The sequence below is a fragment of the Cyclospora cayetanensis genome, unplaced genomic scaffold, assembly GCF_002999335.1.
Source record: "Cyclospora cayetanensis isolate NF1_C8 unplaced genomic scaffold, CcayRef3 CcayRef3_contig_141, whole genome shotgun sequence".
Lineage (NCBI taxonomy): Eukaryota > Apicomplexa > Conoidasida > Eucoccidiorida > Eimeriidae > Cyclospora > Cyclospora cayetanensis.
This window is the reverse complement of record NW_020312083.1, coordinates 16,997-39,258: the sequence shown is the minus strand read 5'-3', so window position 1 is coordinate 39,258 and position 22,262 is coordinate 16,997. Positions and strand designations below refer to the sequence as shown.

The 22,262-nt window shown below is 50.6% G+C and overlaps 3 protein-coding genes across 3 annotated transcripts; 2 read left to right on the top strand and 1 right to left on the bottom strand.

The window, feature by feature from the left end:
* The first annotated feature begins 65 nt into the window (after window positions 1-65).
* Window positions 66-1,941, top strand: LOC34622466 (mucin-19). Its single transcript, XM_026336683.1, has 4 exons — window positions 66-801; window positions 1,042-1,140; window positions 1,382-1,494; window positions 1,633-1,941. The coding sequence occupies exons 1-4, from the start codon at window positions 66-68 to the stop codon at window positions 1,939-1,941; spliced, it is 1,257 nt and encodes a 418-aa protein (XP_026192468.1).
* A 7,477-nt stretch (window positions 1,942-9,418) lies between these two features.
* Window positions 9,419-14,093, top strand: LOC34622468. Its single transcript, XM_026336682.1, has 5 exons — window positions 9,419-9,964; window positions 10,034-10,690; window positions 11,282-11,596; window positions 11,684-13,640; window positions 13,765-14,093. The coding sequence occupies exons 1-5, from the start codon at window positions 9,419-9,421 to the stop codon at window positions 14,091-14,093; spliced, it is 3,804 nt and encodes a 1,267-aa protein (XP_026192467.1).
* Window positions 14,094-15,962: 1,869 nt separating this feature from the next.
* On the bottom strand, window positions 15,963-16,982 carry LOC34622469. Its single transcript, XM_026336681.1, has one exon. The coding sequence runs from the start codon at window positions 16,980-16,982 to the stop codon at window positions 15,963-15,965; it is 1,020 nt and encodes a 339-aa protein (XP_026192466.1).
* Window positions 16,983-22,262: the final 5,280 nt, after the last annotated feature.

Sequence of the window (22,262 nt, the reverse complement as noted above, 5' to 3'; positions counted from 1 at the left end):
GGTCATCCTGATGCCGCCTGGGGGGCCTGCCGACGAGGACAGAGTGTAGAATTGTAGCTGTGAAAATGGTTCCCAATGTGCAGCCTTCCCTTCCATCCTCTGCCTATTTTCGCCTCTATCTAAGGGGCAATACATCCTCAGAGGAGGCCCCTGTGTCGCTCTCCGCTGCTGGTGGCACCACGGGGTCTCCAGCGTCCTTAGGGGCCCCTGCAGCCGTCTCGGCTACTGCCGACCTCTCGTCCTCCACTGCCTCCTTTTCGACTTCTGCCGCCAGGAATGCGCCTCGAAGGGCCCTTACGCACGCGGCCCCTTGGGCTGCGTCTCTCTGTGACAGCGGCAAGGAGGCTGGCTCTCCGCAGAGGCTTCGAAACGAGCGATGGATATCGAGGCAACCCCCGCCTTTTTCTTCTTTCTTCCATGCGTCTTCCTCCGCAGGGAGTGGAGAGCCTCGAGAAGCGCCTGAAGAGGGTGTCTTGCCACTGCAGTCCGTTTTGGACTCCCGTTCCCGCCCTTGGTTTGGTGCTCGTCAGGTTCTCAAGAGGAATGCCTCCACCTCCTCCTTCAGCTGTGTCTCTTGTGTAGGAGCTTCTGAGGCTAGTGAACACAACGGAGCACCTTGCGCAGGGAACGGCCCCCCAGCAGTGCCGTCAGCCTCAGCGTCACCCCACTCCGGCCTCACAGCCGCACTGGAGAGGCTCAGGCAACACTCCTCAAGTGCAACACCTCGCGTTGCCTCTGCTCTTGAGAATGGTGCCTCCATCGTCGCAGCAACCGCTGGTGAAGCAGGGGAATCGCTGGTGCGTGAGCAGCGCCTCCGCCTGCTAGACACGAAATCCAGTAGGGGCAGCAGCAGCAGCAGCTACGTTAGTGCCAGCAGCACTTCTGCCATCCACCCTCTCGTCCGGAGCAGCACCTTCAAAGGACTTTCTGCAGGGGCCTCCGAAGGCAGGGGCCCCTTGGCTGCTGTTATGGAGGCCATGCAGGCGGGGGCCCCCTTCGGAGCACCCCGAAGGGCCCTCAGCCCTTTCAAAGGCCTTGCAGATGACAAAGGGACGCCTGGATCTCGTAGCAAAAGCACCTACAGTGCCACAAGCACTTTCAGATACGACGACGGCAAGACAAGCAGTGAGGCAAATAGCCGCAAAAAATTGGTGGAGTGAAGCATTGTGCTGATCAATACCGCACGGGCACTGTTTGAATTGCAGTTGTCGCTGCCGGCACGTATAACTGCACCCATAGGTACTACGGCTAGTACTCTGTGCCCCCACTGCTTATGAGGCATACGTTTCTGCTGGTGCAGGCTGTGCTGCCTGCAGCAAATCATGCGCTTCCGCTGCAGTGCTTTTATCGGCGTGCTTCCCCAGGTTCTTCTCCTTTCAAGCCGAAGCAACGAAGGAGCTCTTTGATGCTGCAGTCGGAGTCTCATGCGACTCAGCAAGGCGCATCTGTATTCCCAAAAGACTCATCGACGCCTCAGAAGCAGCAAATGAGCAGGTTCTCTTCTTCATCCTCCTTTAAAAGCACTAGAGGGGCGACTCCGACACACAAAATGCCGCATGCAGGGTCGTCGAGGGCCCCCTCAGCGCATGACATGGATATCGCCGCGTGGCAGTGCAGGAGCACACAGGGCAGTGGCGCCGCTTCGACAGTTTCCTGCCTACAGCAGCACAAGCGCGTACACCTGAAGGCCGAAAGGCAACAGCAACAGACGTTGCAACGCCTGCAAAACCATACTGCCTGGGCCCCGCACGAGCTTGTACTGCAGCGGCAGACACCGCACAAATCTGGCGTTTCGCAAGTTCAAATGCATCAGCAATGGCAGAGGCACCAGCATCTGCAACTAAGGCAAGACCCCCGCCAACAGCACCACTTAGTGGGTGTGGCTCATGCAGTCCAAGAGCAGCGTCGTCGATCGGCTTCGGCACCTCGACGGCCAAATAAGGAGACACCGAATGATGCGCCTCCCGCTGCTGCAAGCTACAGCTGTGGCGGGGGGGGCGCAAGTGGCGAGCAGATAAACGGCCTTGTTGCTCTCTCGGATCCACAGAGCCGTTTTTTGAGGGCTGCACAACAGCAGCGTCAAAGCCAGCAACAGCAACAAAAGCAGCGGCGCCAGCAGGAGCAGTACTGCTTGCAGCAGCACCAGCAACAGCAGGATTTTACTTACGATCACGGACAGGACCGCTCATGCCGCAGCAGCCGCAGTAGCCTCAGTAGCCGCATTCCTGGCAACAGCTGTCGCAGCAGTCATGCACGCAACAGCCGGGGAGGCAGCAGCTGTTGCGCGAGCCTCTCCGACATGGCCTTTGGATCCCCGCCAAGGGAGCTCCCTAAGTGCACTCCAGCCCAGAACTCGCCACACTTCCTGTACGACAGACTCCAGTACCAATGAGGGCACCCACCGCATCCGATCCATTGCAGAAGCACTGTCAGTAGCACCATTCACAGCGATTACAAATGCGTAGCAGCGGCATCTTTCCTTGCGCCCATGTTTGGTTGCGTCTGCAGGAAGCACGCAGCCTGCGAGGAAGTTATCATAGACTGCCCCGTTAGCAGCAGCAGTACCCCAGAGAGCAGACGAAGCCGGAGCAGGCGACTTCATGAGGTAGTTGTTTTGCCAGCGTCAGAGATGGAGCGCAGCTGGAGTTTGCATCAGATGCAACAGCAGAGCCAGGGAGATTTTAGACAATGGCGTCGTTGCTGCACCGACGTCGAAGCCCAGGAATGCATTTGTAGCGATACAGTGTCTGGTTCCCTCTGTGCTACATCCGAGCAGCAACAGCAGGCGCAGCAGCTGCACAAGCGGCGGGAAATAGAGCACCTGTTGGAGTGTTGGGGTTCGTCTACAACCGAGAAAAAAGCACGATTGGCTGTGGCTCGACTAATTGTGCAGCAGCAGCACCCGGAGTTGTATGTGAACACTACCTTGGGGCAGGATGCTGCTGCCACTTTCGGACGACTTGGGAGTTGTTGCTGTTACTGCTGTTGGAAGCGCTGCAGCACCAAGCAGCAGGAACGCTGCTGCTGTTCGCTTGCTATAGCTTTCACCTGTGTCATGATGTTGATGCTGACTGCTCTCGTAGTTGTCGCTTCCATGCTGTAATTCCTGGCAGCAGAAGTCAATGTGTCAGCGCGTGCATCCGGTTACTTGGCGGCTTCTGCAGCTCTATGTGTCGATCTATTTGGACTTTTGGTGTTTTCCTATCATTGGCCCCTTTCGAAGTCTCCCCCAGATAATGAGGAAAGCTGCACTGGCCTTAAGCACGAGCAGAGGTACTGAAGGGCTTAGTACGTACAGAGTAAGGGAAGCTGAAAGGCTCAAATAAAGGAAAGATTAAAGAGGCACAAGTAGATACAGACAGGGACAAACGCACAGAATCACACCTGAATAGATGTTTGACTAAGTGGAGGTATGTTCGTAGAGAGGACCGGAGGCAAACAAGGATAGCTGTACAAAGGCACGTTTGCATCCTAAACTACGTTAAGTATGCCCTATGTAATCTAGATAGGGAGGCATATACCCCGAAAGCTTAAAATTGATTTTCTTCTGTTTCACCTAGTGTCGGTTCCATATAAGCATCTCATTGCCCTCATCACATAGAACTCCTGTCCGGGAGGATAGGGGGCCGCCGGAATGCACGCGCTGAACCATTAAAACATTCGGAGCTTTCGCACAAAGCTGCGCAGAGTCGGGTAGAGCACAGGCGAGTAGTTTTAATGTTTGTAGCATGGAGCTAAACCTACACCATAGCATCAAGATTATAACCACTGCCAAACCCTACATACAGCACTTGACTAAATATTTGTTGTTGATTTTAACCATTGATTTATCAGGTGTATCTTGCCATACAACTCACCGTAAATAATCTTGATAGAGTGAGTTAGGAGCTACGCTGAAACAAAACGAAATGCAATAAGACAGTGAAGCAGCGGAGCAGACTACAAGTAGTAAAATTCAGCCATCCATAGACACTCGCAAAAGTTTTTCAAAAGCATCATACGACAAATGCAGCGGGTTAAGAAACATCTTAGGGCTTTATACTACACTAGTTATATTTAGCGTTCATTGGTCAAGGGCTGTTCGTGTATAGTATTGGTTACAATGTAGACTTAGCTCAATACTTTATAAATAAAGGCTGCGCCTAGTCGCCATCTGCCACTGGCTGCACAGCAAGTTAGCCTAATTCATGCACTGTCTACTACAGCGGCTATACTTAACTAGGATTTGACCAAGAATTGACTAATTGGCTTGTGCCTGCTCGTCCATTGTGTTGGGTTGAGGGTAGATTCAGCTGGAAAGAAGACGTAGTCTTGTGTGCATGTACGCTAGGAACTACTTGTAGCTAGTTGTTGATGGGTAGAGCACTTAGAGAGCGCAGCTACGCCTATTCAAGCTGTCCTTATGCCTTGAAGTCGTTACTCTGAGAACCCCGGGCAGCATTTCTTGAGGTTCATTCACTAACGTTTTCTCGAGTTTGCACTTGAGTCTGGAAGTAGGTGTCCTTCTACGGACAGGCTAGATGGAGCGTTGCACAAGGCATCAATTTACGGTTTGATTCAGCCGTTCCCCGATCATCCGCTGGCTGTGTAGTCAATGGGATGCAAGATAGTGATATCCTGTACCAGTCAAGGTATTTCTTAATTCACTAACTTTGTTGTGCTTGGCAAAAGGCTGGGAAGGCTACTCAGGCGGTATGGTTTAATGATGTAACAACTCGTGTTCAGGCAGAAACAGCTGCGCTACAAACTTGTATTACCACACTGCCTCAACAGGTAGTAGCACTGCACGATTTGTTTGCTAAGAGAGTGTTCATGAATGCTACAATATGGTTATTTTGAGCAGCAAAGTATGACGGCCGTAAGCCTGCGCAATTACCTCAAAATTTTATCAGCCAACTGGCGGTATACCTCCCTAGGTACCCCCATATCAAGAAAAGCGAGTGCTGCTCGCGGCATCCTTGGTGGATGACTTAGAGCTCCAAATGGTGTATTCATGTACAGACAGCTGCCTAAATGGAGGGATTATTGCAGTCCAAACCATCATACACGGCTAGAATTGACAATGTTACGGCAGTTGAATGCTACTACATTCCAGAATTGGATCCTATCAGCCTGATCGGAGACTTTTATGTTGGGCCCGTGCATCATGCGATGACTACTTGAACAAGTTCCAGTTCCTGCTATTGCCTTCCGGCGCCTCTCATAGTTCACGATAGTAGGAAAGAGAGGCAGCCAGGGTGCACGTAGCAGCACTCTCGGAGCACTCCGAGCATTCACAGCTGGTAGCACATAGTATCTAGCACACACGGACACACCACTGCCTCTTCTACTATCCATTTGAAAGCATTCTACAATAAGCAGCATATATATAAAGAGAAAAACCATGAAGTCGATTCCTTACTATTTCCTAGTTAAGCATGAGCACTACCGTAGAAAGCGTTCAGAGGAGCTTACCCCGCTGTATCAGCGAGCCGTCGGGACACCCGTCGTAGTTGTGTAGTTCCTGATTCGATGTCGGCTAGTCTTTGTCTGGTTCTTACGTGACCACAATTTCACATGATCGGGCTGATGAAAAGGAACATGAATTTACTCGCGGAATGACGAAGCAGGAACTAAAGTGACGAAGACAAGACTCGAACCAACAATCGTCTAATTCGCCAGCTCTTCCGCTGTCCTGCAAGGATTTGGTCTGGAATGAGTATGGGAAATGAGGGCTAGTGTTCTGAAACGGGCACGGTGTTAAGCTATGGCGGGCTGCTAGACAAGTATCTACTACACTAGTAACATTAATCTGTAAAATAATAAAGTACTGAGATTTTGACTTGTGCGTTCGTGTAGCCTCTTTATTCAGAGCACCCTAAACTCGATACAAAAGATCGTGATGTCATGCCCTGTGTGCGCTAGATGCTTTGTGCAACTAGCGATGAATGCTCGGAGAGCCTTCAGGGTGCATCTCCACTTCGCATAGCTGTACGTCATCCACAGATGGTGGGATTAAGCAGGGGGTGCTGAAAAGAGAAAGCATGAGCTTCTTGCTCACCTTCTCTTGAGTTTCTATTTGGTATGACGTGGAGTGTCCACAGACGGAGGCTTCAGGTGAAGCGATCCAGGAGCGCTACAGGGTGAGCATGAGATCTAAAAGCTTTGAACAAGCGTCCCTATGCCTGCTACTTAACGTCAACAATTCACGCCATTCGTGTCTGGACGTATAATGCAAACTAGGTAACTGACGCATGGAAATTACTATGTGCCTCCGAAAGTAACGAATAACTAGCCAGATCAGCATGGTTGTAATTACTTAGCTAAGTCGCCCATGCACATTTCTTTTTAGACCCTAGCGAAGACCTTAAGACTAAGCAGTTAGGGCATCATCAAGAAGAATAGAGGACAAAAAATTTGTGCCAGATTAGCGGACGCGCTGACGCGTCTGAACTTGCGGTCTTACAATTTGAAGACCTCTGAGGTCTACGATTTATGACTCGCGTCTAAAAGTTATTGTATTGGAGGCACCAAACACAAACAATTTTTTGCATCCCAAAATTTAGAGAGTGATGGGAGCATTGTGATTTATATGTACACTTAAAGCTTTACTAGACATTGGCGGGTGGGCTGCGCCCTTTTGGAGCTGGTCCTGTTTTGGGTTCTAGATATTAAATGCGCCCGAGGGCAGAGAGCCTTTAATTTTTTGCTCTAGTTTCTACTGTCAACAGAGTTCGGTAGATATGATTGTTCAAACACACAGACAAGTTGGGGCAGCTACCGCTGTAGCTGCAGGAGCAGCCACTGCCGCCGTTGGCTGCTGTCTCGGAAAGCTGGGGGTTCATGGCAGGTTGCGCCGTTTGCCTGTTCTTATTCTGTTTATCTATTTATCTCTTTAAGAGCTTGCTGTGTCTTAATAAACCCTATTATATTCGTTTGGTGATTTTACCGCCAAGCCGCAAATGTGGGAAGAAATTCTCTCGATCTTTCTCGGGATGGGCGCCGCGGTCGTCTGCCTTCTGGCCACCGGTAAACATCACACGTTTCCCCCTCATGGCTCTGTTGCTTCTGACTATGGTGCCTTCGCTCGAACTCTTGCTTTATGCTGCCGTGCTGGATACTCCAGCTCGCCACCCCAGGGGCCTCAGTGGAGCCTCTGGAGGCCCCCTGGGTGCCGCCGTGCATACATCTGGAGCAGCAAGAGCGACAGTGGCATGCGCAACAAGTACAACTGTAGGGCTAGAAATCTCAGATGTGGCGATGCTGCCTCACATGGAGGACAGCCGAGGGCCGGGGGGGGGGGCTTCTTGGCAATTTGGTTGAAGCGGCGGCAGCGCTAGCAGTACCTGCGGGCATGCAAGACCTATCAGTAGCAACCACCCTTAGCGCAACAAAAGCATTTCGTGCTGTTTTTACGGTGTCTGCTGCTGCTTTTGCTAAATGTCTTGCTCTGTTCTGTGTGTGTTTCTGTAATTCAGCGGTTTTCGTGTTCCCCCAGCGACAATGAAGGGCGATACCTACCTCGGAAGGAGGACAGGCCTCTGTTTCAAGGAGCACTGACTAACGTGAGGCGTTCAAAGGCTCTGTATTCATATGTATAGACGTGCATGTATATGCACATGTAGCCTCGGCTCAAGCGGCAGCTGCACCTGCACTAACAGCAGAATAAGTGGCAGGAAGACCCAGTGTTTAAGCAGCTGTTGTTTCTCCTTCATCAAGTACGGTGGAACAACAGACATGGCTACAGTAGGGGCCACAGTATCTGCAGAAGTGGCGGGATGAGTAGCTGCAGCAACAGCCACAGCAGCATCGTTTGAACATGGGCCCCGCGGATGGAGACCTTACGTTTGTTCTCTTTGCCCCCCCGTTTCGCCATCTGCACTTTGGCATGCAGGGTTCCAGGTCTGGGTATCGGGGTTTGCTGATTCTGCGTGCAAGTGTTCATATGTTTTTTTCTGTCTAACAGTGGTTGCCACCTATCTTCTTGGTATTTCCTACCCCACTTCTTCGCACAGGGGGTTCCTTCAAGACCCCCTCCTTCATCCTATTCTCAGTTTTAGGGAGCCCTCCCGTTGAGTTGCAGGGGGAATCGAGACAGGCCAGGGGCCCCCGAGCAGCGCCCTCAGGGCATTGCGCCTTAAAAGGCCCCCCCTTTGTCCTATTCCGTCTGTTGCTGCTACGGATCTGCCAGAGGGAAACCACTGTTGTCACTCCTTTGTCTAAATTTTTCGAAACCCTGGTTCTAGTCTGTAATATCATCTTACTATGTAGAAATGGATTTCAGGGACCCCAAGGCTCTGCCAGGGCTCCCCGCTCGAGAGAAGCTGAGGGAAATGGGGCCTGAGTACGCAGTTTTCAAACCGCTATAGTGACGAGCTCCCCGCTGCAGGACTATACTTAGCTTTTAGAGGTTCCGCCGGATTTGGCCGGTAGATTTAAGCTTTACGTGTGGACAATTTACGAAAAATGATATCAAGTGATGAGCAAGTTCTGGATCGGGTTTGTCGCTTCGCCGTATGGCCCTCGGCTGACGGGGTAGAAGTTACTGAGGAACGGACTGAAGCTTTGCCCTTTTACCTTTTGCTGAAACACGTTTAATTTGATAAAGTGCGTAAGCTACTGATATAATGAATGGCAGCTTTTCTACACAGCAACTGTAGCTCTGCGTACATTCGGCTCAGGTGCCGCCCGAATTCTAATGAAATCGACAGGCACAGACTGGTAGGCAGTTTTCTCCCGTATTGCTGTGTTGTTTGCATTAACGATGATAAAAATATCCACTCTTTTGCTAAAGCTTGACTTAAAAGAGGCAAAATAGCATGAACAGCGAGCAGATAAAGCCCTGAACGCTTTTGGTTGCACGCTGTCGCCGTTTGAAGATGGTACAGCCGTCGGCAGAGAACATCTCCTGCGGTCGCCAGCTGCTTTCTTATCGTCCTTTGTGCATCCTGCCTGGTTTATTCTGGTCCTTCCTAAATTCATTCCATGTAGTGCGCCAAGTTACTCAAAATTTTCTGTTTTTCCCCATGGTATGCATGGCCATAGCAATAGCCCCCGCGCCGCAAACGACAGTGCCCAGAGGCAGCGGAGTGCCAGGGGCCCCCGCCGGTTTTTCTCGCTATTGACCATTTCTTCCTTCAGTGTAAACATCTTCTACCTTAAAAAATAACCTTCCTTTAAGGGCTTAGCTTTGCCTTGAAGGCACGGTTTTAACCTCCACTCAAAGCAGGTAGCTAGCCGCAACTCCAGCCTCGAGGCTGGCAGGCTGTCTCCTCCAAAGTCGCTGCAACAGTCGCAACCACATCCTCTAGGAACAAACAGCAGCAACTATTGCAATAACAACCAGAAGACAGGAAACAGAAGCAGCAACTGCCACAAAAGCGGCAGTTGTGGCAGCAAGAACGAGAACTTACAAACAGCAGCGTATGTGTACTAAAGTATGGCACCAAAAACCTCGCCATTTGTCCAAGGGGCCCGACTCTGGAATGCACCCATTAGAGCGGGCGTAGCTGAGTATTGGGATAGCTGGAGTGATGTGGAGGATCTCCCAGTGGAGGAATCGTGCTGCCACAGCACGTCAAACGCCTTCCTCCTTGTGCCTCCAGAATGGCAGCAGGGAGACCAGCGCTTGCCTTCATACAGAGACTTCCAGCAACATTCGAATGCAGCGGAGGTAGCAGACGCCTCCCGCCAGCCGAAAGCCTCGACTAGGAGGGAAGAGCAACAAGAAACAGCTGCCTTTTCTAAACCTCAGGGTTCCAAATCCAGAGAAGTCGCCCCCAAAAAAACGAAAAGTACCCGAAAAGCCACAAAGGCAGCTTCCCAGGCGAGCTCCGAAGCTGCACCACGTGGGTCTCCTAAGGCTATTACCCCTGCAACCGTGGGAGCTGCGAGTAACAAGAAGAGGGCAGCCGAAAGGACAGGGCTTAAACGCAAGAAAGAAAAGAAGAATTCGGCAGTTAAACAGAGCGCAAAGGCAGAGACCGTAGCAGAGTCGCATGCCTCTACAAAAGGCGAAGCAGCAGCAGCAACGACGGCAGGCCTGACACAGCAAGCCCAGCAACAGGCGCTGCAGCACGAGCAGCAGAAGACGAACCAGGAGCAGAGCCAGACACAAAGTGCTCCCCTTATGGTAGACTCTCAAGGTCGGAGCATTCGGCTTCTGCCCTCTGGTCGCTACGAACTGATGCAGCCTTTCGAACCAGCAGCACCAGTGGTCCTGCATGGCGAGCCGCCAAGCAGGATCAAAGTGCATCAAGGTTCCTTTAAAGGCATTGCCGGGATCCACACATCAGAAACAGGGGCCTTTGTGAGGCGCCTGCCACAGCGCCTACCCAATAGTGCATATCCTAGGCTGAAGGAAAAGCCCGCCATCCCGGTTAAGGTGAGGCTGCTAAGGAACCCCAGTGTGAGCGCCCCCAAAAGGCTGCTGGAGCAAATTGTAGAGCCTCCTAAGCAAGCAGAAGACGGATGCGTCCATTTCCAGCTATATCAAGTTCAGCATGGCGATGATAGAGAGCACAGGAGAGTCATAGCTTACAGCTGGAAGGAAGGGCAACCCCCAATCATCCCACATGAGGAGGCTTACCCCAAGACACAGAAGGAAGAAGGCTGGGGAGCAGCAGCGATAAAAATCCTCAAAAGTGCCTTCAATGCAGGCGAGTGCAACGACGCAGCTGCCCGAGCTGTGTCGGCCGATGCAGAGAAAGAAGCGGAGCAACAGGAAGGCGTGCAGCAACCAGAGGTGCTGCTGCAGGAAAATGCGCACACGCAGCCATTGGAGCAAGAAGCTTGGGCACTAGGAAAGCCAAAGAAATGGCAACAGAACCAAAACCAGTGGGGTACTCAGCGGCAGCAGCATTTGGGTGCTGAGCAGCACTACGGGTACTCTGGATATGAGCAGCAAGGCTGGGATGAGCAGCAGCAGCAGCAGCAGCAGGCCGAGCACGATCAGTATGGGCAGCAGCAGGAAGACGAAGAAGACGGCTTGCAGAAAAGCACTAAAGCTTGCGCCCGTGTGTTTTGTTTCTGCTGTGGAGCTTCCCGTGAGGGCAGAGATGCGTTGCTCGAAAATATCCTAGATGATTCTCAAAAGGGGGCCCTCATAGCGTGTGCATTATGCGGGTCTCGGAACGTCTCCGAGTCTTTAAACCTGGAAGAGGAGCAGCAGACAGAGGTGCCTTGGCAGCAAGAGCACCAAGAGCAAATCGGAGTCGCAGATCAAGAGCAGCAAAAGCTACATGCTGTAGAAGGCTGCAACGGGATTTTCAGCAGGATGTCTGCATGGCTCTACCCTTCTCAGCCAGCGGCGGAAGAAACACAGGAAATCGACGGGAAAAAGGCACAGGAAGTTAATATCCCAATTAATCCGTCCACGGAGCTGGAGAGACAGCCTGGGACAGAGGATCAAAATGTGACCCGGATCGTTCCTGCTTGTGAAGTCCTAAGGCCAAAGATGGAGATGCCTCTACCTGGGAGACAAACTGGTCATGTTCCTGTTAAGATTCGCGTTATCAGAGCTCGCAAAGCGGCTAGGCAGGCCTCCGCTCTTACTGCTCCACTTACGGCTCCTTCGGCAGCTATCGGGCTTCCTACTCCTCTGCCTGTAGCTTCAACAGTATCTCCAGGCCTGCTATCAGATCGCCTGTCTTCTAGTGAAGAAAGTGTAGCGAAATATGGTGGACCCTCCGTATGGGGGGAGGAGCCGGTGCGATTCGCTTTGGTGCAGGTACAGAGTAAGGGAGACAGGGAGAGCAGACGGCTGGTGGCGTTCCGACCTGCAGTGCACTCTCAAGAGCGTACCCAGAAAAACAGACAGAGGCACTTGACAAGAATATTCGATTATGGAGAAGAAGTGGCGAACTGCGAAGCAGCGCTTGAAAGGATTTGCATGCCCAGAGATGCATCACAAGGCTCGATGGAAAGCGCCATTACCATGAGCTTCGAGTACCGGGCTTCACTGGTCAAGCAGCAGAATAGGGAAAAAGGACTAGCCGTGACGCAACATCAGACTGAGGAGCTCCAGCACCTCGCGGCTGATCAACAGCGGCGTGAGCAAGATCATCATCTGATGCTGCTGCATCATTTTACGCAACAGCAGAAGCAGCAAAAAGAGAGGCAAGTGCAACTGGACCATCAAGAGAAAGAACTGAAGATGCAGTTGGAGAGGTTGCAGAAGAGGGCAGAATCCCCAGCACAGCAGCAGCAAAAGCTTTCTCAGGGCCTTTCCTCCAACCTAGTGACGCCCAAACTTTCTCACAGATCTATGGGTGATGCAGAGGAATTCGCTGCCTCGCGGGGAGTTTCTGGGGCAGCCTTCCAGGTTGCACTAAGGGCGGCTGCTCGCGTAGCAGCAAGGCGAGCAGCGGCAGCAGCGATTGCCACTACTGAGCAAATTAGGTCCCATCCAGGAGAGCTACCGTCTCGAGAAACTAGTGGGGGGGACCGAGGAAACATCCCCCCAGCAAGCCGTTCTCAGAGCCAACTGGCTCTCCATTTAGGGGTACTTGAGGCATCGGAGCCTATGTCTCCCAAGCAAAATGCAGCAGATGAGCAAGAAAGTGCCACCCAAAGAGAAGAGCTGCAATTAGAGAGCGCCAGGTACTCAGAGTCAAGCAATATGCAGAGGCAAACCCCACACTGGAGCATCCGCAGCAACTGTGGCTCTTTACCGCAGACAAGCTGTATCCCCGAAGAGACGTGTAATGAAGCGAGGCCATTAGCGCTTGATACCGCGAAGTACGCAGAGTGTTGGCTCTCCATAAATGGTTCTTGTATGCCATCCTCCATTCCTAACATCCCCCAAAATGACCAAGAGGAAACGGTGGAGCCCCAGGAGCAGCGTGAGCCTGTTGCTGTAGAGTCTTCAGAGAAGCTACTGGAGTCCACACATAGTCAGACCTCTTCCGCTTCCCTAACTCCACAATTTTTGATAAGGAGCTTTGAAGTGCATGAACAGGAAGAGCATCAAGCTCAGGAGGGCGAAGACGGCAGGAAGGAGTCCTCCAGACACAGCACGCTACAGGAAGAAACGCCCAAGAGCACAAGCAGGTCTCTTCCCTTGAAAACATATGAAGTCAAAAGTGAACGCAGTGAGTCAGGACACCCCGAAGGACACCTGCAGCAGTTGGAGAGAGGCTTTGAACATGAGCCTGTAGGGGCCCCTGTAGAAGGGGAGTACGGATACTCTGTCGGATCCTACGAGGTCGGAAAACTTCAGTCGCCAGTAATAGAGACACAAGCGGTACCTCTGGAAGCCCTTTCCCCAGAGGATCAGGAGCTCGTAAGGCAGGCAGTTATGGAGCACCTTCAACAGCAACAATCACATCAATCCCCACCGCAAGGGATTCATACCCCCCAGCTGTTTGTTCCCCCCACTCAAGTTCTGTATATTTCTGACAAAGCAGTGGAATCGGCAGCGGCGGCAGCCACGGCTGCCGCCGCCGCTTCAACAACAGTGGGAGCCCCAGTATGGACAATCCCCTATCAACCAGTAGCAGTGCATCAACCGCAAATTTTGTTCTTACCAGATCCCCTACAGCACAAAATGTTGATAATGGAGCAGGGCAAGCTGCAGGGGCAGCACGACTTCCGGGAACAGGGCTGGTACAGCACAGAGGCAGCAGATACCTCAATACCACCAGAGACACTAGCGGTAACAGGTGAAGGACAGGACCAGTTCTCTGCTGCACTGCCCACCGAGAACGCAGAGGTCTCTTACATCCCACACACCTTGCCCCAACTTCGGATTGCTAATGTAAGGAGGAATACATTCTCCTTGAAAAGCACCTCCGGAAGAAGTGGCTCGCATAGTTGCCGCAAATGCGCCGAAAGAGACTGTGGTACGTGTGTCTGCTTCTGCTGTTGAGTTTTTCCTTCCAGCCATTTGTGGGGACCCTCGATCCAGGGAGGCATCTCCTGAAAGTGCGATGCCTCCAGTGGATGATACGAGGGGGCCACAAGGGTCCCTCGTTGACGTTTTGTGTATGACAGTATTAACCGGCGGAAGTGTCCGGTTACTCTATTATGGGAACTTTTTGCCCATTGTCAACTTGCACCCGTGTTTTTGGGTAGCCGAGAGCGCGCCAACATACTGGGGTCAGCCGATATCGTAGGTCCTATTTTCAGCTCGCTGGAGACATATTGCTTGTCCAGCGCATTTACAAAATGGTTCGCTCACTCGTGATCTCCTGATTTTCCTTGTTCAGTAGGCAGCACATTGCCATCTTTGGGGAGATGGTGCACGACCAGTACGTATTTATCGAACTGGCTAGATTTTCGCATTGAAACGCCTGCCACCAGATTGACATACTCTCAGCTGTAAGAAGTCTCTACAGGCTAGTCCTTGAGGACTGCCAGTCCATGACATGTATCTTTTATATTCATGGATTGACGACCGAAGCCTCACATAGGTCCCTACATTGGAGTCCCAGTTGGCAGCATCGGGGTAACGCAGAAGGTCAGTTCCGGTTAGTTTGCTAGGGCTTCAGAGGTGTGTCACAAACTGGGTTTCTCTGGTAACGAGCCTAGACGCAGCTTCAAAAGCTCCAAAGATACTTCAGGCTTTAACCTTCCCAAGCGGCCTGCTCGTAGGCGCTGTCGCAGTCTCTTATTTGGTGTCATTGGGGCTCTTCATCAAGGAGAGACATTTTGCAGCCAAGCTGTAAGATATTTAACCTCTACAGATCTATTTTGTGGTAGCTACGCACAGTTGCATTCATCATCTGTAATGCTCTGTTCCAGTACCCCGATACACCCCTACCATACAAAGGTACACAGAGGCCCCTGAAACGTCCACGTATGATAGTTATTTGAGACGAAAGGCATGTATAGGTACGGGCACGTGAACTGGGCGACGCGACGGCATACCAACTCCGGTATGAGCGCAAAGACCAAAGGACACATGCTTTCCAGAGAATCTTTGGTTTTTCTGAATCTTCCAAGCCGCTATCTTCGGTTCATGCACACTTTTATCGGGTTTCCGTGTAATTGCCTCTCCAGTCTGCCTCTGTGCACCGTTTCCCCCGTCTTGATTATTTTCCTGGACTCCCTCCACCCCGTACTTTCCTAGCGTGACTCTCTCTGCACAATGTTTGCTTTGATCCCTGTGATACTCTTTCCATTCTCAGATGCACCTCCCTCCTCGATGTTTCTCCTGCTTCTGTGTACATGCTCTGCCGCTACATGTCTTCATGCATACAGTAGCCACCATCCCGTTCAGCTTTCACAGATTACCGCATCATACTCACCCCAATGCTGCTTCTATAGCCTGATCCTGCAATTCGTCTTGTTCCTTCCTGTTCGCTCGGTCTAATCCCTGAATTCTCCGAGCTAGATACTAACTCTGTTCTCTTCTCCTCCCTGTTCCGTTGTCCTATATGGTTCTGTCTCTTCCTACGTCTTATGACCAATTTCTTGTTTGCTAAGCTGTCTTACAGTGTCTCACGGTAGTTATTCGTATCTCCTAATCTTCCCGATGCAACCTAAAACACATCCTACGTCCTAGTAGATAAGCACTACGCATAAAGCCATCAAATTTGAGCACAAACCATCATATTTGCTGTTTCTACTGGTACCACATGACCAACATCACATACGCAGAGTGGTAGCTTGCCACAGCAAATTACTTGCAAGCAGTATGTGGTTATTTGACAGCGATGGGGACCCTTTTACAGGTAAACAGGATGAAGGTCCACTTCCTCTCACTTAGTTGCTTGCAGCTGGCTCTTGAGCCCTTTCTTTATAGCATAGGCCCTAATTCGGCGCTGCCGATTCCTAATGCATACCGCAGACTGTGCTTGAGGTGCTAGCTGCCGCTGGCTTTTGCTGCAAGAGGATTAACCTCATCTCTGTGCTGCATCGTTATGCTGTGTTAGCGAAGCCTTGTTCCTGCTGACGCCACTGATGTTGCTGCTGCCGTCTGACTGCGACAGCCTAGCACCAGCAGTCGGCGTAGCTGCCCGCGCAAGGCCCTCCCTGAGTGATCAAGTAGCGCCTGCCGCTGCACCTGAGGAGAAATTTGCAGCAGATGCTGCTGCAGCGGCGGCGACAGAGCTTTGTTGCATGGCCAGCCGCTGGCTTGACTCGGAGGCAGTGCGCATAACCAGCTCTCTGTCTAGAAGTTCGAACGCCTCTTGCAGCTCTTCCATGAATAAACGGCTCGTCTCACTTCCCCTTGGCCCCTTCTCAATCACTGGAAGATAAACGGTCTGAGCGACCTCCATCCATGCCATGCGCATAGCCTTGGGATTCACTTCTGGCATCTGGGGGCTCTCAAGAAGACCGCCAGCAAGCCCCCACTGTGCGCTTGGACTTGGCCCCCCCGAAATTGCCCCTATTGCCTGGGGGGACCCCTGAGATGCGCCGGGGAGCTCTGCCGTGAAAACTCGCTTATGCGCTGCCACTGCTAAAGACCTGAGGTGTTGAAATCGGAGCCTAAATGATCCGAATGCGTTTTCTTCCTCAAGCTGCTGCAGGAAAACTGCCTCCCTTGTTTCTACATCAGTGTGTCCTGAGCCAGGAGTGTACCCCTGAAGGGGCAGGTTCGGAAGACCCTTGAATGGGTCCTCTTGATACGCAACAAGCCACTCATCATGTGCAGCGAGTTTGGTAGTGGGGCGCGAGCGGCGGCCTTTGTTTTTGTCGTCTTTCTCAACTCTCGCCGGTTCATGGATTTTCTTGCTGCTCTGTTCCTGTTTCCGCTTTTCCTTCTCTGGACGCTGCTCCAAGCCGCTGCGAATGACTTTCACCCAATAACCAAAGTCATTCACACGCTGTATCTGCTCCTTCAGGTACGCACCATATGAAGCGTCTTCCCACCTGTGCCTCACGGCCTTTCCCCAACGGCTGTCGCCAACAAAGGGCTCCGCCTCCTCAGTGGGGCCTACAGGGGGTGCCCTCACAGTAAAGTTCCCGTATACAGTGACTGCAGCCAGAGCCAGAACGAGCAAGAAGCAGCGCGGAGGCGGCAGGGGCCCCCAAGGCCCACAGGGCCCAACTCTCATTGACCTGAACAAGCCAGGTAGGCGGTGGATACAGCCTTCTAGAGTAGTTGCTGGATTCCTTGATAAAGCGAGACCTTGAGGGGCATTCGAGAGCAGAGGGCACTGTCTAGACGGAGAAGAGAAAATCCTCGAAAGAAATCACAGGGCCAGGCCACTTCGGGGTAGTATAACACCGAGCCTAGTTTTGAAGGACAAAGAAGAAAGAAAAAGAAAATAGGGCTAAGTGTTCGGCATCTGTGAGTTTGCCCCCGTCGCTCAAAACAATGCGGTCCGGGGGGACAGCCTTTTCTTGTTAATCCCTCAACTTTTTGCTTTCCCGGCAGCAATCCTGAAATGTAGGAATTAACGAGGGATAAAACCCTTTGAAAGGTACACCCCACCCCGTTGAGCCCTTGAAGGGAGGTCGAAGCCCTATGAAATATAGGATCCTCTCTTGTACGCAGTGAGCTACTGCAGCCCCGGTAGTGAAACCAGGGGCTCTGCATGTGCCTGTAATAATTATGCTCTATACTTGGGGGGGCATGATTAGATGATACTTATTTGCCAGAGCCCATTTCATTAGCGAAGGAGTTTTGCCGAAAGAGAATGCAAGAGGACTCAAGTGTACTTCCTGTTCAGCTGTACAAGGCGCTAGGACCAATAGCACGTGTCTGTTTACAGAGTAGGGTATAGCTCTTCTTTTCTTTCCCTCCGTAGGCTCCGTCTCACAAGCATTATAATGTTTCAGAGCTGTGGCTGCATGACCTTCTTCGTGTAGTCGTTACACTATAGATGATGCCTTTGCATGGAGAATGCACACAGCTTGAATGCGGTCAAGCGACGTCTGACAAATGTCTGATACACTTGTTATTTCGTTTAGTGCTAAGAGTGTACCTCAAACATAGATATCTTTCGCTAGTTTTTGTTAGGACTACTACAATCATTTGATGGTGAATGCTGAGTGCGTAGCTCGTAGCAGCAGGCTAAGCTACACTTGATACTTTCTACTGCACCAGTTTTATTCAACCAGGATTTTGTTAAGAACTATTCAATTGAATCGTCTACCGGCGCATGCCATTTATTGCAAAGTACTGATGGTTATGTAGAAGAAGACGCAATGCTGTGTTCGTTTGCACTGGATGCTGTGTGCGAATGGCTCTTAAGGCTCCGAGTGCTCCCAGTGTGCAGCTACGCTTACCCGCGATGGCCCCTCCCCCAATATCCAGATGACAAGAGTGCTGGGAGAAATGCAGGAGCTATGTTGAGAAGTATAACTTTATAGTAAGTTTGTGTTGAATCTGGAGTTAAGTGTCTTCTAGCAAGGACATTCAACGAAGCGTTACAATTAGTAGCACCGCCTGGTACGATTCAGCTCTCCATTGCTTCAGCACAAAGAGGGATCCATTTCTGGATCGGAGAAGGGATCCTCAGTGTAAACCAGAGATGCGGGGGAACTGTGTGTTGACTACTGCAGTGTTGTCTTAGGAGCCCAACTAGAACAAAAAAGAAAACCATGCTTCGAACTTCAAAGTATATGAGCAAAGGAAAGAAGAAATCGTGGCAGGTTTTGATTTGCGCATTCCATCCTCCCATCTGCCCCAGGGTGGCTGGCAGTGGTCAAATTATTACAATTTGTAGACACGTAAAGGCAGGCAAAGCACTAACGAACTTCGAATTCCCATCCTCAACTATTTTTCTATACAATCTGTAGAGCCTCGGTGAATGAGCTAAAAATAATTGTGCAAGGTAACTAACCGCATCGTAGCTGCCCCAAGGGATAAAATGGGCATTTTGATGCGTGCCTCCAAAACGACGTACACACCAACTCGACCCTTGACCTCCCCCGGTCGAGCAATAATGTCCATAGTTGGAACGATTCAAATCCTTGTAAGGGCTGCGTTTTGCAACGACAGATGATCTCTGAAGACAAAATACCGATCTGATTATGGATTTTGCTCTTCGGCTGCCAAAGGCCGGGGGTCAGCAAGTCATCTACGTCATCGTCGACACACTCAGCAGATACGCCAGTTGCATCCCTCTCTCCGTATCTATCGTTGCCAAGGCTTCACTCAATTATTCCTACACGCGCTCTGGAAGTTTCAACGATTTTCTAGGGAGATGCTAAGACTAGGTATACAAAATTCGTTGGTGAGTTCTGCCTACCCTTAAGACCAGCATACAAGTCGACCTTAATATGACCACTGTCAGCCACACCAAGACAAATGGACAGACAGAAGACATCAACCGCCCTCTTCGGCAGTGTTTGTAAATCTATGCCCATACACATTGAATTGACCGGCATGTGCTTCCTTCCTTGTGCTCTGTTATTAAGACAACAGTACACTCGTTTACACGATGTTACTCTGCTTCCCTAGTTTTCACTTGGGAGCTTGGCCTCGAACCAGACCTGGAGCTTGTGGTCTGGGGTCAGAAGCCACCCTTAGTAACAAAGTGATTCAAACAATAGGTAGATAATGCATGCGAATCTATGCTAAAACCTAGAAGGCGATAATCACATAAATTGAAGCGCGGATGTTAGCTGTATTTCGAGCTTGCAGTTTGGGTTCTGATGGGATAATACGGTCCACGAGTTTACAAGGTCACTATCCAAAAAAGTTTGCAGCCAGGTGGTTAGAACCATTTACGTTTCTCTCACAGACCACTGCTCCTACTTTATAGATTTCCCTAGAATTTGAGGTGCCACAATGCTATCCATATTGGCTTTCTGTAACAGTTTTAAAACTTCCCGAATTAGTCGCAGAGCTTGCCGCACAGGCAAGTCGACGGCCGCTCAAAGGTATAAATCCACAGGGTGCTGTAGAGGTAGTACTTTCTAGGACTGATGTGCGCCTAGGACACACTTAACTAGATTTTCCATTAAAATGGAGTAAAGAATGCGCATTATTGGTTACCAGGGGAGCCGCTGTGGATTTTGTTGCCTGCAGCAAACTTTTGCAGCTTTGCTTAGCTTTCAGCACTAGTTGCCATACCCGGTGTTCCTCATGCTTCTTGGTAGCCAGTCTTCCCAGTGCATGTTTTCGGCCTGAAATATTTACCCTTATCTAATGACATCGTTAAGAAAAAATCAGCTATCATAGTTCAGGTGGTCTCTATGCTAAAAAATATGCGAGGCACTATAGGAGCGTTGTTTCTACATCTTTGCTTAAGCCTCTTTAAGGCCTTGAGATCAACTATATTGCATGCAACAGCTGTCATGGCAAAAAAGGGAAATGCTTCATGAGGTGTGGAGGCACTGCTGAAGTAGTGTGTGATTTAATTCGCTTAATGCATTTTTCTTGTTTCTTGTTGCCTCGTCTCGAGGGGATCACACATGCCGAAATTCGGATAATGGCGAGGCAGCCGTCTTCTTCGCTTCGGCTTCTTTCTGCCTTCTTTTCTGGTTAGTGTGCCTCTCTTCCATCCCTTGTACTTCATCTTTTCCGGTTAATCTCGACTTTTCCTTTTCTACTCGCACTGTTTTCGCATGCTCGCCTCATGGGAAGTGGTGATTGGGCTGGAACTCTTTAGTTCCCCTGCATGCCCTTGGTCTCGGTGGACCTGTGCGGCTGAGAGAGCATATTCACGCCTTACGGGGAGAAGGTATCGCGGGTACCCCGTTACCTGTATTTTCATAGTGCTAGTAACGAAATGTTGAGCGCTCCGTCTTTTTGTCCGTATAGCTTATCTATTGCACAGTAGTCTTCGCTGAATATAATGAGAATCGATGCTGCGTGCTTGTGCTCTAGATGCCATGCGCCACTAGCTCTAAAGTTTCTGAGTTTCAGAAAGTGCAGCTGCGCACAACCTAACCGTAAAAGTGCAGCTGCGCACAACCTAGCCGTCCTTTTCCCCTCGAACCCAAACCTTCGGGTATGAGTGCTTGTAAAGTGGACCCTTCTTTAGGAGGAACACTCGAAAATTTTTTACTGTGTTTGTAGTGGGTTTAAAGCAGTGAGTGTCTCATTGTGGAATGCCTAGATGAGTGCAACGCTTTTTTCTATTTGCTTTAGGGAAGTTCTGGCTCCATTTGGAAAATGTACACTATCTACCTGTTGATGAAGAGACCATATACGCTCAACCCCAAATGCTGGGAGGCGTAAAGCGCCTTCCAGTCGTGCAGTGGTTAGTTGCTCATCCCAGGCTGAAACTTGAGGGAGTCAAGACCAGCGCATGAACAAAATTCGTTTAAAAGGACATTTAGTAGTATGTTACACTGTGCTGTGCTCTGCAGTTGAGGGAACTTTAATAAAGAACTCAATAGGAGCATTTACACACAGCACTATCGAAGTCCCTAGCTCGGCACGCCAGAGCCACTGTTTGAGGGGAGAGTGCTGCCACGACATGGGAAATGCAAAAATAGACTCAGATGGTCGGTAGCAAATATTGATAAACAGAGATTGCCTTCGTGGCTCTATAGTACTTCTTTAAAGGAACTGAAGCCAGAATGTCCAGCCCTCTGCACAGAATCTCGCTGTGTATCGGATTGAGATGCATTGAACAACATTCATCATTTATAGTGTTCTAGCAGTATCAACCACACACCCAAAAGCTTGAACCGTAAATTTTTGGCTAGCTATATGGATTTAAACGGACGAATGTGGGCTCTGTCGCGCGACTTCTGTTCGTCATGTTACTAATCAACCATCGATTGTCGGTTTCTGTGTCCTTCAGTACCCTTCATAAAAACATCGGACTTCTGGTGCTACATTTGTCCCTGTTAACATTTGATGCTGTATAATTTCTCTTTGGACCAAAAAGTAAACAGAAACGGACAGAATAACTATAATTTTTGTAGCTTACTCCCCTCCAGGATTGAGTTCTCAATGTGCACGCGCAGCCCTGATGAGAGCGCTAGCCCCTTAGCCACATTTCTGGGCGATTCACTCTGTTTGCCCCCGTTCCCGTCTCCTTCTGACTGAAGCTTCAGGACGACTGTTGTTTTTCTGGTAATTGGGGAAGAAAGGTAGCCCCCCAAGTCACGCTAACCCAACCAGCTACCGTCGGTGAGCGCTGCCAAGCCACGGAATCAGCAGACAAACTGATGCACTCACCAATATCCGCGAGAAGCTGGGGGTTAGGCCACTTAGTTTTTCTCGTGCAGTGTAACTATCAAAACGTAGAAGGTGGGCGGAGCAGGCAGGAACGACTCACTCGACAGCCAAAAATCCTGCAAATCCCGAGCTACGCACCTGATGACGCAAGCGCTTATTCCTCGACTGTTACCCCTCGGGACAAGCAAAGGGGTTTACTCTTGATTGCCTGCAGCAGCAGGGACGCTCAGCGTATCCGCAACACATCACT

Coding starts and splice junctions, on each gene's coding strand:
- LOC34622468 (XM_026336682.1), top strand. CDS start 9,419: ATGGCACCAAAAACCTCGCCATTTGTCCAAGGGGCCCGACTCTGGAAT. Junction 9,965..10,033: donor AGAGCGCAAAGGCAGAGACC/GTAGCAGAGTCG, acceptor CTGACACAGCAA/GCCCAGCAACAGGCGCTGCA. Junction 11,597..11,683: donor CTCTGCCTGTAGCTTCAACA/GTATCTCCAGGC, acceptor TGGGGGGAGGAG/CCGGTGCGATTCGCTTTGGT.
- LOC34622466 (XM_026336683.1), top strand. CDS start 66: ATGGTTCCCAATGTGCAGCCTTCCCTTCCATCCTCTGCCTATTTTCGC. Junction 802..1,041: donor AGCAGGGGAATCGCTGGTGC/GTGAGCAGCGCC, acceptor AAGGCCTTGCAG/ATGACAAAGGGACGCCTGGA. Junction 1,141..1,381: donor AAGCAGTGAGGCAAATAGCC/GCAAAAAATTGG, acceptor TCTCCTTTCAAG/CCGAAGCAACGAAGGAGCTC.
- LOC34622469 (XM_026336681.1), bottom strand. CDS start 16,982: ATGAGAGTTGGGCCCTGTGGGCCTTGGGGGCCCCTGCCGCCTCCGCGC.